This window comes from Aulostomus chinensis, chromosome 22, assembly GCF_037954235.1.
Source record: "Aulostomus chinensis isolate RoL2024-O1b breed Wild chromosome 22, RoL_Achi_v1.0, whole genome shotgun sequence".
NCBI lineage: Eukaryota > Metazoa > Chordata > Actinopteri > Syngnathiformes > Aulostomidae > Aulostomus > Aulostomus chinensis.
In genome coordinates, this window is record NC_141341.1 from 8,867,501 (window position 1) to 8,881,233 (window position 13,733).

Here is a 13,733-nt window from a genome sequence, read left to right on the forward strand (position 1 = left end):
AAATGTTAATGAAAGGAAGTATGTGGGAGGATTTTAATTTGTTGCCATGGTGATTGCGATGCTTAAACATTCTAAAATCTTGAGCTTGGAAACTTTTGGGTCCACACCGTACTTTCAACCTGTATGAATTTGGTTGTTGGGTTGTTGTTTTTGTTGTTGTTGTTGTTGTTTTTATTCACCTGCTCGAGTATTTTTTAAAAAAAATTCTTTTTTCTTTGTTTTTTTTTTAAATATCAGAGCCAGGAAAGTATGTTGGTGCCAAATGTGAGAGTGAATGTTTGACCGTTCACCATAAACGGTCCATCAGATGTTTTTAAATACACTGTACTCCGTGAGGGAAAACTGTATGATATGAAGAAAGTATTATTCCATCTGAATTCACACATCTTGTCACATTTTCATTTTTCTGCCATATTTCTAATGTAGTTTGTTGTCATTTTTGTGTTGTTTTTTTTTTTTTAATTGAAAGACTTGGTATCAATTTTTAGTTAGGGTGTCAGGAGATTTGTTAGATTCAGTCACCGTTTCTATTATAATGTAAATGCAGAGATTTGACAGAAATATGCTTTGAAATGGTTTTACTGGTTGTAATTTGTGTTTTATTTGATTGAGATTAAATAAAGGAATTGACTGACTGATTGTGTGCAGTTGAGTTGAAACATCCTGACATTTTTATTCTCACAGAGTCTGCGTTTCTGTTTTGAAATCAGCAGGATTGTAGTTGTTTAAAAATATGTCATACGTGAATGTATAAATTGTGGTTTGACAACCTTTTAAACAACTCTTTATCTATAAAGCTGTTTTTGTACTCAGGAGAAGGAGAGGACAGATGCAAATGTGGCTTTTTATTTGACATATTTCTTTTCTGGGTATCGAACCAACGACCTGCCTGACTGAGGACTAGTTGGCATCTAGAACAAACCTCAGTTCACTTCCAGTCCCACACTACTGTGTTGAACGCAGGCGTTGAAGAGGAATTGTATACGTCCTTGTATGCGTGATGACGTTTTTGTCACGCAACTTTGACGTAACGTACATATACCAAGCTTCCGCCCTCTGCCTCCTCCCTTTCCGCTGTGTGAAGTGAACGTGCCTGAGGTGCTTGGTTCTTCATCCGAAGCTAAGGCCCACAATCCGGCGGCTAGCACCGTTAAACTTAGGCATCCGACGCCACAGTTATAAAATCTAACATCTACAATGGCTTCCGTGTCCGAGCTCGCCTGTATTTACTCTGCCCTCATCCTCCACGACGATGAAGTCACCGTCACCGTAAGTACCGGTTCATACTTCCGCAGCTCAGTCGTCATTTGTCGAGTACGCTCTCTGGAGGCTTGTTCAGGAAAATCGTGATTGAGAAACCGGACACCTTATCTAAATGTTGAATAAAGATAATGTTATGCGGCACTTAATGAAATCGTCCGGAGTTTGTTTTCCATGCCAGCAAAGATGGCGCCATTCTTGTTGTTGATGTTTAGGCCACGTTTCTGGATTAGTTTACTCAGGGTCCTTCCGTGGAGGAACGGGACCTAATATACGCTTGCAGGTGGTGAAACTGACCAGTTGTATCACAAAAGCAGATAACTATAATAGTAGAAGGGTGACTTCTGACCCGGTGACAGGTGCTAGCCATTGCTAAGCTAGTAAGTCATCTTGCCAATATCATATCACGGGGTTTAACCACTTCAGCCTTGCTGGTCGCTGTCCGAAGGTGGAACCTCTACGACTTTTAACCCGTTCTTGCTTCATTTCAGCTTTGGCTTCACTGTATGTAGTCGCAGGAGTTATTTGCTAACTTGAAACATGGAAAGAATACATCACCTGTCACAAGGAGGACTGATTGACATGTTTGTTTGTTTTTTTAATGATGCTCTCAGTTATCATCTTCATTAGTCTGAAATTTGTCCAAAGGTGTAAAATTAAGCCTGCATGCATTGGCTGAATCACAGGTCTTGAAATTGGCGTCTGGTGAGCAGGGGAATCAAATAAAGCGTCCTGTCATGTTACGTGAGCTGCCGTGGAGATGTGGGGACCAGCAGGGACTTGTAATAGTTTCAGTGGTGCTATGCCTGAATGGTGATTTAGTAATGAAGTTGACTTTCCTAACCACGTGTTTGCGTCTGCAGGAGGACAAGCTGAACGCCCTGATCAAGGCTGCCGGCGTGACTGTGGAGCCCTTCTGGCCCAGTCTGTTCGCCAAGGTGAGCGACAATCCACCATCAAGTACCTGTGTTTCCGTGTGTTTTTCATCATCACCAACATTATGCACTACCTAACAAGACAAATCCCCCCCCGAACTGCTGCTGTTCCACTCTTTGACTCCGTCTTTTATCTGCCTGTTTACTGATGGGCTCTTGTTGTAAATATAAATTGTTTCATTAAGTTTAAACATTTAATTACATTTTAGTGAATATCCATTGACAGCCCTGATTACGGCGAGCTAGACTAGACCTCAACAAACATGAAATCCATATTATCGCTCTCCAGGTCATGCATTACCTTGCAAAGATGCACCCCTCACCTGTGAATGTTGTCTCACAGGCTCTGTCCAGCATCGACATCGGCAGCCTGATCTGCAACGTTGGAGCCGGAGGCGGAGCTCCAGCTGGAGCTCCTGCTGCTGGAGCTCCTGCTGCTGCTGGAGATGCCCCAGGTAAATGGACTCAACTGGCTCTATAAAGTCTTTGTTTGGAGTTGCTAGGAATAGAATTAATGAATGGACACAGCTAGAAGTTCTGAGTTTGTTTGCTGCACCCCAAAAAGCAGTCAAATTTAATGGAAGTGTGTGTGTGTGTGTGTGTGTGTGTGTGTGTTCTCCCAACTCCCACCATCATCTGCATAGGGATACAATGTCAGTATTTTCCATAATCCTGGCTGTAATGCATAGCATTTCTTTTGAGTCTCATTAAAGAACTACCAGCGGTTTTGTTATCAACTTGAACCATAAATCTCTTGTCCCCCCCCCCCACAGCCAAGGAAGAGGAGAAGAAAGAAGAGAAGAAGGAAGAGTCTGAGGAGTCCGACGATGACATGGGCTTCGGTCTCTTTGATTAAATCGCTGTTTTTCAATAAAATAACAAAAATGGCTGACCTGTGTGACTTGATGTTTTCCCCTCTGATGCAGTTCAACTTGCAGTTACGAAATCAATTTAGAGTTGGAGTTGACCTGAAAGAGCAGAGCAGGGTTTTCGTTAGTGGACAGAAAGGGAGGGGTGGGGGGTCGTGCGATTAACAATGCCTAAGACGCTGGGTACTTCTGCCTCTGGTCTTTTATCACAAATGTAAATTTAACAATTCTTTAATGTTTAATTTTCCGTCTTGATGTAGCAGAAGCTACTTTCACTTCATGTGAAAGGTCACTGCTGCAAAACCAGGCGAAAGCACCTTTCATTGTAGTTTGCAAATCAACTGATGGTGATAAAGATAGTGTTGCGAATAAATAAAACCACTCAATGGACTAAAACCGGCATTGCAGTGTTATTGCGTGTTTCCATAGTGTAGTGGTTATCACGTTCACCTGACACACGAAAGGCCCCCGTCCGAAACCGGGCGGAAACACGATGAGATGTGACAATTCTTCTTAATAAAATACCATCAAATTCGGGCGAAAACACAACTCATTCTTAATACTTGCAAGCAAAATTAGTACATAAAATCAAGACAAAAAACACTGGTTGCGCGAGTAACATCTTAAGGATAGTATAAGTTTTTGTAGTGAAGTGGTTATCACGTTCGCCTGACACGCGAAAGATCCCCGGTTAGAAACCGGGCAGACACACGATTAGATGTTTCAATTTATTTAATAAAATACCATCAAATTCGGGCGGAAACACAACTCATTCTCAATACTTGCCAGCAAAGTCAGTACATAAAATCAGGACAAAAACCATTGGTTGTACGAGTTACGTGCCATATTCAGCACAAGTTTCCGTAGTGTAGTGGTTATCACGTTCGCCTAACACGCGAAAGGTCCCCGGTTCGAGACCGGGCGGAAACAGTAATTAATTTTAAATCAGATTAATTCACATCAGTAACATCTCTGTCCAACACTCAATGGGACTGAATCCCCAATATAAACTGCATAGTTGCTTAATGTACAATGATTGCTCTCTATGATGTTTAATGACGAAACAGCTCGTAGTCGTCCAGGTCCATGAATAGAAACGTGTAGCTGTTGTCCCAAGACCGGATGACGTCACCTACTTATCGCAGGTTTCAGAAGTGCAGTGGTCATCACGCTTGCCTCACACGCTGAATACTTAGTTCAAATTGGAACATGGCACCAAGGAAAATAACAGTCAATGTAGTGGATGGAGTAATTGCAAACAACGTATAGGTTTCCGTAGTGTAGTGGTTATCACGTTCGCCTAACACGCGAAAGGTCCCCGGTTCGAAACCAGGCGGAAACATTTATGCATTGCTCTTATTCCGTCGATTGTTCAATAGCAGATAACCATTAGCATTGTTTGGCTTAGCATCAGCATTGTAGCTTGGACTTCACATTAATTCATGAAAAACTTTGTTGAAGACATGCAATTTCTAAGTGCCATGATGTACAAACGGAAGAAATATGAAGTATTTCCGTTGACTCAGCACTGACACGCGTCACCCTGTATCAAAAACCGAACAACAACAAAAAATCACTCACTTTTTGTGTCACTTTAGTTTGACAAGTAAGTGCTGAATTTACAAGCGACTGTAAGAAATATCAACGTCCTTTTAAAGAACCTTGATTGGGTTATGCTCGTCCAAATGACCTTAGCATCGCAAGTTTCCGTAGTGTAGTGGTTATCACGTTCGCCTCACACGCGAAAGGTCCCCGGTTCGAAACCGGGCGGAAACACTTTTACTTCTGAACAATTCAGTCCATTTCATATGACTACATACTATTAACACACACCTTTGCACACTACTTAATACAACAGCAACAGTTTCCGTAGTGTAGTGGTTATCACGTTCGCCTCACACGCGAAAGGTCCCCGGTTCGAAACCGGGCGGAAACACTTTCTGTTCTGAGCAATTCAGTCCATTTCTTATGACTACATATTATTTACACACATGTGAGCACACTACTTAATACTGTAACAGCAGTTTCCGTAGTGTAGTGGTTATCACGTTCGCCTCACACGCGAAAGGTCCCCGGTTCGAAACCGGGCGGAAACACTTATTTCATCCTGCAAGCTCAGTTCATTTCAATTTAATATATATCATCGACAAAAACCTATTAAAACCAGCAAGACATTCCATTGGAGTTTTCGTAGTATAGTGGTTATCACGTTCGCCTAACACGCGAAAGGTCCCCGGTTCGAAACCGGGCGGAAACATTTAAACACCCACCTTTTTTCCGCTGATCGTTCAATAGCGGATCAAACATTAGCATCATGTACCGTAGCATTAGCAGTTAGTAGTTCCGGGGCCTCGGCACTGACACGCGATAGCATTCACCAAAAACAAAAACAAAAAAATACCGAAAATCGACTCACTAGTTTTTTTTACTTTAGTTTGACGAGTACAGTTGTACTTACAAGCAATTTTAAGAAATGTAAACGTCCATTAATACAATCCTCCTGGTAAATGAAGTTCTCCATCTTTGTGCAAGTTTCCGTAGTGTAGTGGTTATCACGTTCGCCTAACACGCGAAAGGTCCCCGGTTCGAAACCGGGCGGAAACACTTATGCCCTCTCCTTGTTCCGTTCATTGTTCAATAGCAGATTAAACGTGAGCATCGTTAATTAATTAGCTTCTAGTGTTTATAAATGTCTAAAAACTATGAAGAAAACCTGTGTCTTGAAGCTACCATGATAAACCATTATCAAAATACTAAGTAGCCACAGGGACTTAGCACAGACTCGCTATAGCATGCACAAAAATAAATCTCCAAAAAACAATTCACTTGTTGAATTACTTTAGTTTGACAAGTAGGTATTGTACTTACAAGCAATTGTAATAAATAGGAATGCCCATTGATAGAACCTTGAGCAAATTGTGGAGGTCCTAAAGTTACATCATGTGGTGTAGTGGTTATTGCGTTTGCCTCAAACGCGAAGGGTCCCCGGTTTGAAACTGAGTGGAAACAATAAGTACTTTTAAATTTGATTCCCATCAAAAACATCTACTCGGTAGGTACTCATTCAAAGGTTGAAATCCTAAAAGCAAACTCTGCAGACATGTAGTACATTTGAGGCCTCGTCTCGATTCTGTTTAATGATAAAATTGGGCAGCAACTCGTCCATTAATAGAACCCTGAAAGGCGTTGTGGACCTCCAAGTGACATTGCATCTTAACATAAATTTCCGTTAGTTAGTAGTTAACACATTTGCCTCACACGCAAAAGGTCCAATGTGCGAAACCGGGCAGAAACAGTATTTGGCTACCATAAAGGCATAAACTGCACTTAATATAGCTTCAATTACACATATTCATTTCATAAAATCAATTAATATTGCTTAAATATATGGATTTTTTTAGTTTTTAAAATTTTGCAATGTTATTTCTACAACCAAAAGTGACATGTTCAATTTACTTTGGTCCAGCTTACAATCTAAACTCTTTTTTTTCTATCATTAACGACAAAAAAAACCTCCCCAAAAACAAACAGAAAATCCTCAAATCCACAAGTCTGAGTCAGAAATTGTCTGATATTTTTGCATGGAATGGACTGAAACAATTATTCGACTTTTGAAGTAGTCAAAGATGTTTTTTCTTTCAATCAACTAGCCGTGTTTTCCATTTCATACATATATCCAAAGCATTTACACAGAAGGTCAGGCTTGCAGGAAAAACAAACAAACAAACAACAATAGTGGTATTTCTTCATGATAACAGTGTGTATTTTAATTTGCTTGGTTTAGCAACTGTACATGTGACTCTTTCCTGAGAGTACTGCTCACCTCCAGGGAGAGGAACAGCGGAATGGAGAGAGAATCAGAGAGGAAGACAAGTTAGAGGTTTGTGAGTACGGCAGAGAGAAGAGAAAAAAAGAGGGAGAGAGGGAATAAATAAAAGTTTAGGAAGGTAGACAGAAAGTGCAGGAAAACAGGAGGAATTGATTCTTTAACAAACCCACATCCTGCATCCATTTAGGGCCCAAAGTCATAGTTTCAGAAACCAGAACTGGTCCTGGTTTTGTGAATCATAAACAAGGACCAGTTCACTCTCAGTTCAGCCCATGAGTCTCAAATCAAATTGGTGTTGTGATTCATCCAATAAATAACGTTTAAACAAATATTTTAGCATCTCTGAAAAATCAACTGGAAGTGTAGCAAATTGGATTTGAAGAATGAACATTTGTGTGAAAATAATAGAGGAAAACCCACGTCGTGACTGCAACAACACACATGAATTCAATAGAAAAGCAATAAAGTAGCGATGAGGATTTTTACATCGTCAAAGAACCATGAAACAAAAATTATGCTAAGAAATAACATCTGGATTTCAGGATTAAGCACAATCAGAGCATTTAGAGATCAATGTTCTGTTTTTTTAGTCAGTTGCAGTTCATTTGGCACAAGATGTCCTATTGAAAAATAAAAATTAAAGCAATACTTCCCCTAAAATGTGTACTGTCCTTTCAAGTGCTCACTAAAAGGTGTCATGAAGATGAGAAGGATGTTTTTCCATCCCTGCGTCACTTCTTTGTGACTTCAGGATGCAGAAAGAGCCAGCTACATCTATTTAGCTTGAAGCTAATGATGGCTAACAACAAAAAACTGCCCCAAAACATCCATTTACAAGCTCTCTGGAGTAATCCATGTCCAGATACACTTTTTGGGTGAAGTATCTCTCTTAACACCTCAGTGTCCCTCCCCCCTTTCGTTCTCCTTACATGCTTCAGAAACGTGTTAAAAATATAGCTTCTTTGTATATTTACTACGAAGTTAACTTAAAAAAAGTGGCCTGTGGCAGTTTTTATATGTTCTATTCCATAAAAGACTTTGTTCTTCAAAATGTAGTTTTCATAATTAAATGTTTCTTGCCATCTCCTGATGTCTGAGAGAGAAAAAGATGGAGTTATGACATGAATCAACAACTGTTCTGTAAATCAATAGTCTTACACTTTTTGAAGAGGAGGATAGAGACAACGAGACATGGAGAGTCAAGGCTGGAAATAATTGTTAATTCTGATATAAAAGCAGGTTTAAACAACAATATTATCTTTTATCTTCATTGCCTGCCTCATTCTGGCTCTTCAGGTTCCAGTTGATACAGACGTGTGTTTGTACGGTGAATGTCCACTCACAAAATACCTCGGCAGTCCTTCAACAAACAGCTTCTCCATGAAACTGGACCATGAATCTCGGCATCGGATGCTCAACTCCTGCATTTTTAAATTAACTTTTTCCAAAGATTACAGAAGTAGAATGGCTGATTTTAAACTAGTTATTCAGGATACGTGACGGGAGTGTTTGTCTCAATACAAAAGCAAATAATGCAGCAAAAGTACAAAACAAAATGAACCAGAACTATCACTGGAGAGAGAAGGAAGCGACGAATGTTCGAGGGAGCTGATTGTTCCAGTCAGTCATGTCTGCTGTCCATCAGTTGTCTTTCAAGCCATCTTTCTGACTGGCTCGCTGTCTCCATAGCAACACACTTCTTTCTTGTCCTGTTTTTGGATTTCATGCGGCATAAACTCCAAGCTTCATTCAGTCCCAAGCTAATGTGGGCGGGTACTGGTGATCATCTTGAGTCGTGATTGGTCGATGACGTCCAGCAGGTTCTTGGCGTCGACTGCGAGTGCATGAGCTGCCATTAGCATCTGTTTCTTGTAGTCCTTTTGTAAACTATTTAGAAAAAAAAAAATCATGTGACCACTGATGTAAAGTGGAAACACATCATGTATTGAGTATAGCTGTACCTACCTTGTCATGACATATTGTTGGGCCAGTTTCATCTTGGCTATCAACTCTGCCAAATCTGAATTCAACAACTTCTGGGCCATCTCAATCTGAGAAATGACAGTATGAGATAAGCAATAATGCACTGTATCATCGGCATAAAGTCACAAATTTGTTACACTGGATTTGATATTGTTGATATAACTGGTAAACAGGACAGGATCTAGTATTGAACCTTGTGGAACCCCTTTTGTTGATGGCAGAAATGCAGAACCATTGTTTCCTAGGTGAGCACCATGGTTAAATGTTACATGACACAGACTATTCTGTTCACAAAGTTCAAAATGTCCAGCGTATGAATTTTAGGATGGGGCCAGGGGCTAACTTTGTACTTTTAATAAACAATATAATTCAAATATAACTACAACTACTAGGCTACACTTACAAATTCTGCTTATGAGCCAGTATTTTAACAGTACTTTTATCAATTATTCACACATGTGAGGGATAAGTTTACCTCTCTGTGTGTGCTGGCTGGCAACACAGGAATCGTCTCATCAACTGTTGCTAGCAGAGTCCTCAGAGCCAGACCCACCTCCTACCACAAACACACACCAAAATCATCATTATCATCAGTTTTTGATTAACAAGTACTACTACGAAGTCATTAGGCTTACCTTGACCATGGGGACGTACTCTTCTGGAGCTGCAGGCTGAATCCTGTTGGACATCTCGATCACAGACTTCACCAGTCCCGTCACATTCTCGTACACTTTATCGTTTGAACGATCCAAGTTGGCGGTGGGAGGCGGACTGATCTCCTGGGGCTGTAACTGGACCAACAAGGACTGAAGATGAGCATCAGTCAATTAACACAACATCAGATGACTGTTTGAGGTTTAATATGGAATTATTTAAAATGATGTTTACATGAGGAGCACTAAAAGTGACTACATGGGTGACTGTAATTACACCGATACAACACTGGGGGGCAACATTTAACAACACACAAAACACTCGATGGCAACTACACTCCGCTTTTGCTCTCTTCTGATACACACACACACACACACAGAGGACTTCTAAATTTCATGTGGAATCAGCTTGTTATTTTATCTACTATATCTATCTGGACGCTGATGATGATGGAAGGAGTGTTAGTTTACTGTGATGGTAGGACAGACAGACAATTCAACCTGCATTAAGCAATAAAGTTATTCTTGTGTTAAATCAAGTGCGAAACACCTGTAATGCAAGAATGAAAAGGAAGACAGCAAACTGGTGAGCTGACCTTGCATCAGGTCTGTGCACAAGTGAATTTGTTTAGGAGACTCTTTCTCCAGGTCAAAAATGACTTAATGCAGGTTCTACTAATGATCACAAAACTATCCAGCTGAATCTACTGAAAAAACTACCATAAAGTTTTTTTTTGTTTTTTAAATGGTGTGGTGCAGCAATGAGTCCTAAAACCGTGAGCAAGTTAGCTTTGTTGGTTATGCAGTTCCCTCATCAAGTCCAGCTTCAGGAACTTTAAATGGGTTTTCAATCAAATGCCTGTAATACAATCTGCAGTTAACACGAGCGTCAGATATTTTACAATGTTGCACAAAGCATAAAATATGCTGACATAAAGTGCCATCAAGCAAGATGGTATGGTATGTTTATGCAATAACGTTAAATTTTGAACAATTCCAATTATTTTTCTCTTTGGCAATAATCAGATCCTATGTATAAATCCCATGGGGTTTGTGTTGATGGGAACCCATGGTGATCTCACCTTCCTGGGTAATGCATCATCCCTGCAGCACTGAATGATCAGGAATCTAAGTATAGTTCGAGCAAGTGAAGTCTTGCTTTAGATCAGAAACTCAATTTAACATTTTCTTGCATAAAATGATGGCTAGTGACTGAAATCGATCAAAAACAGAAACATTTTTTCTCCAGTAAAGGACAGGAACATGAAGCTCAGTTTCGTCTGCACCACACCAGCTCCTGAGTTATGAAATGATTGGATCTAATTAATCAGGCGGTGTCATTCTACTTTGCTTCTACTAATTTGACATAAGAGTTAATGCCCTGTTTTCCTTCCCAGAGACATGTTACACATAAAGAGACACATAAAGGTTAACACAACCAGTGGCTGAGCAGAGAGGTCAAATTCTTCATATGCAAAATGGTGGAACATCGTTTTTATTGTCTTGTGCTTCAGATTGTCTCTAGGGAGGAAAAATCACTTGTTTCTCTGCGCATGATGACGATAGCAACTAACTGCTCTATCGCTATGATGACAACAGACACACAAAGATCAGCTTACCCTCCACGGCTACGGGGAGGTTGAGGAGAGGAGAGGACAGAGGTGGGGGGGGGGGTGACAGTGGAGAGATTGAAGGGGATTAGAGTGGGCAGGTGGTGAGAAGAGAATGGGTGCAGAGAATCAGGATGAGGAATAGCAAGAGTGTTCCGGGGAAAACAGACAGGATGGAGGGATGTTGATTAATAACAGAGGAGGAGAGAAAGTAGAGGGGGAGAGAAGAGGGACAGCATGTTAGCCCGGAGTCAACCATAGCACACAGGGCATGCAACCCATCAGCACAGTGACAGCTCTGATCTCCACATCCCCACCGTAGAAGCTTCTCTACATCAGAGGCCAGGAGATGAGATAGAAGGCAAAATCTTCTCAGGAGCTTCTTTATTAGCTCATCCATTTGAGATAAACTGTGACAGTCCTGACACGTTTTGTCCTCTTTTTTTGCTCATGGGTGTGAGTAAATACCTTGACCCCCTCATTGTAGCTGTCCACTGGGCACAAACTGGACAGGTTGCCTAGGTGACCAGGAGCACCAGGGCGGGGCGGCTTTTTAGGAGGAGCCACTTGTTCTGAGGAGTAGAAAGTTTGTCATTAGAGCGGAATATCCTAGCATGCTGTGGAGCTAGCTACTATGCTAGCTAGAAGCATCAGTAGATCCTGAAAGTGGTAGAAAACTTGTTAATTTTTTTATTGTAAATAAAACTTTTACTCACATATTAAGATATAAAGTCACTTCATCCTGCTACCACATTAAAATGCTGCTTACATGGCGCAATAAATTATACAGTACCATACACACAGTTTAGTTTTACAGTTTGCTACAGTTTAGAATATTTTTGCACTGGAGAGGGAAAATCTGTATGAGTGACTCGTACATTTTGAATATAATACTTAATCTTTGATTTAAGTACACATTTGAAAACAGAATGCCAGTTATAAAAGAGTATTTTTACAGTGTGTGCAATCGCAGCTCACACACAAGTCCGAAATATGGACTACTCACCCTTAATATAAAGATAGGAACAAATAAAATTACAAAACAGTGACAAGTACTGCCTTAATTGGAAGAATCTGAGTACTTCATCAACCATTCAAGTGCTCTCACCTGGTTTTCCCACAGGCTGGTAGATATGTTGGCTTCCCCCCTGTGGAGGGACAAACACACAAACGTCAAGTCAAAGGTCAACACATATCTATGTATGTTAGGTTTAACATTCCATGTTGCATCACAAGCTTGGTGTGTAAACAGTAACATCCCTCACACACACACACACACACACACACAGATGAAGGAAATAGACAGTAATTCTGTTAACCAAGAGAGAAAGTGTGTGTGTGTGTGTGTGTGTGTAAAAAGTCATTCTTAGGTGAGCTATCAAGATTCAACATGAGCACAGACCGGTGCTTGTAGCGTGCCGTCCTCTCTGTCGATGCTTCCTCTGCTGTTTCTGGATTCTGCCTTCTGCAGGGAAGAAAGGAAGAAAACCAAGCGAATCACTTCTGAGTAATTCCTACAACCGTAAAATGATATACACATATTCAACATTAATGTGAAAAAAAACAGGCAAGAATCCATCTGACAGCCTTAAACCTGCAGAAGAAATAAATTAAGTCTTTGCAAAGCAGCTTGTTCGATCGTTCCACACCACATTTTAACCAAAGCCTGCACTTTTTAAACCAGTAAAATCATTCTGCAGACAAATAATTTCCACTCATAGCTACCACCTGCAGTGGCTGGTCATTTTTCCATCTACACAAGTAAATCATCAGTCAGCAAGCAGCAGCAGGCAAACACATTCCTGTTCACGACATTCAATCCTCCACAGAGCAGTAACTTTACTGAACCGTCCATCTTTTTCTGCGTCTGTACCGTTTTGGTGAAGCATGCCTTAAGGTGATGCATCCTGGGAGAAAAGAGACCGAAGAAGACGGGAGGAGGAAAACAGAGAGTGGGGGCCATCGAAAGAGATGGGAGTGAAGAAAAATCTAAATCATGCAGAGATGGAAAGGAATATAAACACAGACAGAAGGACAGACAGACCAGAGAAAGTGGTAAGGAGAGAAAACAGGGAAGGCTTGAGGACCGTCCAGTGAAAGGATCTGAGGAGGAGGTAAAAGAGAAAGTTTTTCCAGAGGAGGAAAAGCTCCAATGAGCCACAGAGACAAAATCCTGAGAAGAAAAGATCCAGCCGCCTCACTCTCCTCTCTGCTTCTCCCTCCCACTCTTTCCAGCTCTAAGCATCCACCTCTGCTTGCCTTCCCTCCGTTGGGTGAGTCCTTGCTGGGTCCACCCTCTCCAATGTTCTTGCCAATCCCACTTCCTTTCTCCCTCCTTCTGTTCCTCTTGTTCCTCCTCTATTTCTTTTCAGGCCTTATTTTACTTTTAATTTCAGTCTCTTATTTCTCAGTTGATCCTCCTTTCATTAAAATTAATCCATCTTTCTCTTGACTCATGGCTAACTTCTCTTTCCTTCTTAACAGCCATTTTTTAAGGGTGATACTGATACGCCAGGAAAGCTTTCACCTGCATTCTTGTGTTTAATGGGAGACGTTTAAAGACTCGCTACATAAACAACCTCCGTTTGACATAG

At 40.8% G+C, this 13,733-nt stretch overlaps 3 protein-coding genes and 7 non-coding genes across 16 annotated transcripts in view; 9 read left to right on the forward strand and 1 right to left on the reverse strand.

Annotated features, from left to right (window-relative positions):
• The window catches only part of clptm1l (CLPTM1 like), a 9,083-nt gene extending 8,445 nt beyond the window's left edge, over positions 1 to 638 (forward strand). The window contains exon 18 of the mRNA XM_086193845.1: positions 1 to 638. This exon is cut by the window's left edge and continues 1,283 nt beyond it. The gene's annotated coding sequence lies outside the window, so the exon portion shown is untranslated.
• Positions 639 to 1,044: 406 nt separating this feature from the next.
• On the forward strand, positions 1,045 to 3,084 carry rplp1 (ribosomal protein lateral stalk subunit P1). Its single transcript, XM_086192980.1, has 4 exons — positions 1,045 to 1,269; positions 2,124 to 2,198; positions 2,539 to 2,650; positions 2,969 to 3,084. Exons 1-4 carry the CDS (start codon positions 1,198 to 1,200, stop codon positions 3,049 to 3,051), a joined length of 342 nt encoding a protein of 113 aa, XP_086049106.1. The 5' UTR covers positions 1,045 to 1,197; the 3' UTR covers positions 3,052 to 3,084.
• An 837-nt stretch (positions 3,085 to 3,921) lies between these two features.
• trnav-aac (transfer RNA valine (anticodon AAC)) lies at positions 3,922 to 3,994 on the forward strand. Its single transcript has one exon. It is a non-coding gene; the product is annotated as a tRNA-Val (tRNA).
• Positions 3,995 to 4,333: 339 nt separating this feature from the next.
• Positions 4,334 to 4,406, forward strand: trnav-aac (transfer RNA valine (anticodon AAC)). Its single transcript has one exon. It is a non-coding gene; the product is annotated as a tRNA-Val (tRNA).
• Positions 4,407 to 4,767: 361 nt separating this feature from the next.
• On the forward strand, positions 4,768 to 4,840 carry trnav-cac (transfer RNA valine (anticodon CAC)). The gene has a single exon. It is a non-coding gene; the product is annotated as a tRNA-Val (tRNA).
• Positions 4,841 to 4,927: 87 nt separating this feature from the next.
• Positions 4,928 to 5,000, forward strand: trnav-cac (transfer RNA valine (anticodon CAC)). Its single transcript has one exon. It is a non-coding gene; the product is annotated as a tRNA-Val (tRNA).
• An 87-nt stretch (positions 5,001 to 5,087) lies between these two features.
• trnav-cac (transfer RNA valine (anticodon CAC)) lies at positions 5,088 to 5,160 on the forward strand. Its single transcript has one exon. It is a non-coding gene; the product is annotated as a tRNA-Val (tRNA).
• An 88-nt stretch (positions 5,161 to 5,248) lies between these two features.
• trnav-aac (transfer RNA valine (anticodon AAC)) lies at positions 5,249 to 5,321 on the forward strand. Its single transcript has one exon. It is a non-coding gene; the product is annotated as a tRNA-Val (tRNA).
• A 274-nt stretch (positions 5,322 to 5,595) lies between these two features.
• On the forward strand, positions 5,596 to 5,668 carry trnav-aac (transfer RNA valine (anticodon AAC)). Its single transcript has one exon. It is a non-coding gene; the product is annotated as a tRNA-Val (tRNA).
• A 280-nt stretch (positions 5,669 to 5,948) lies between these two features.
• The window catches only part of ptk2aa (protein tyrosine kinase 2aa), a 50,553-nt gene continuing 42,768 nt past the window's right edge, over positions 5,949 to 13,733 (reverse strand). For 3 of the 7 annotated variants that reach the window (XM_086194359.1, XM_086194361.1, XM_086194358.1), the window contains 7 exons: positions 12,542 to 12,604; positions 12,248 to 12,287; positions 11,608 to 11,711; positions 9,512 to 9,667; positions 9,352 to 9,432; positions 8,859 to 8,944; positions 5,950 to 8,780 (listed from right to left, as the gene is read on the reverse strand). In XM_086194359.1, the coding sequence (XP_086050485.1) occupies positions 8,654 to 8,780; positions 8,859 to 8,944; positions 9,352 to 9,432; positions 9,512 to 9,667; positions 11,608 to 11,711; positions 12,248 to 12,287; positions 12,542 to 12,604 (657 nt within the window). In that variant the 3' untranslated portion in view covers positions 5,950 to 8,653. Of the gene's footprint in view, positions 8,781 to 8,858; positions 8,945 to 9,351; positions 9,433 to 9,511; positions 9,683 to 11,607; positions 11,712 to 12,247; positions 12,288 to 12,541; positions 12,605 to 13,733 lie in introns of all 7 variants that reach the window. The other 4 variants (XM_086194357.1, XM_086194356.1, XM_086194360.1 and 1 more) reach the window with 2 other exon arrangements.

What these genes read in the sequence shown, in the direction of transcription:
- rplp1 (XM_086192980.1), top strand. Translation starts at nt 1,198, where the DNA reads ATGGCTTCCGTGTCCGAGCTCGCCTGTATTTACTCTGCCCTCATCCTC. An exon ending in ACGATGAAGTCACCGTCACC is followed by an intron (nt 1,270 to 2,123) that starts GTAAGTACCGGT and finishes TTGCGTCTGCAG; the next exon opens with GAGGACAAGCTGAACGCCCT. An exon ending in TGCTGCTGGAGATGCCCCAG is followed by an intron (nt 2,651 to 2,968) that starts GTAAATGGACTC and finishes CCCCCCCCACAG; the next exon opens with CCAAGGAAGAGGAGAAGAAA.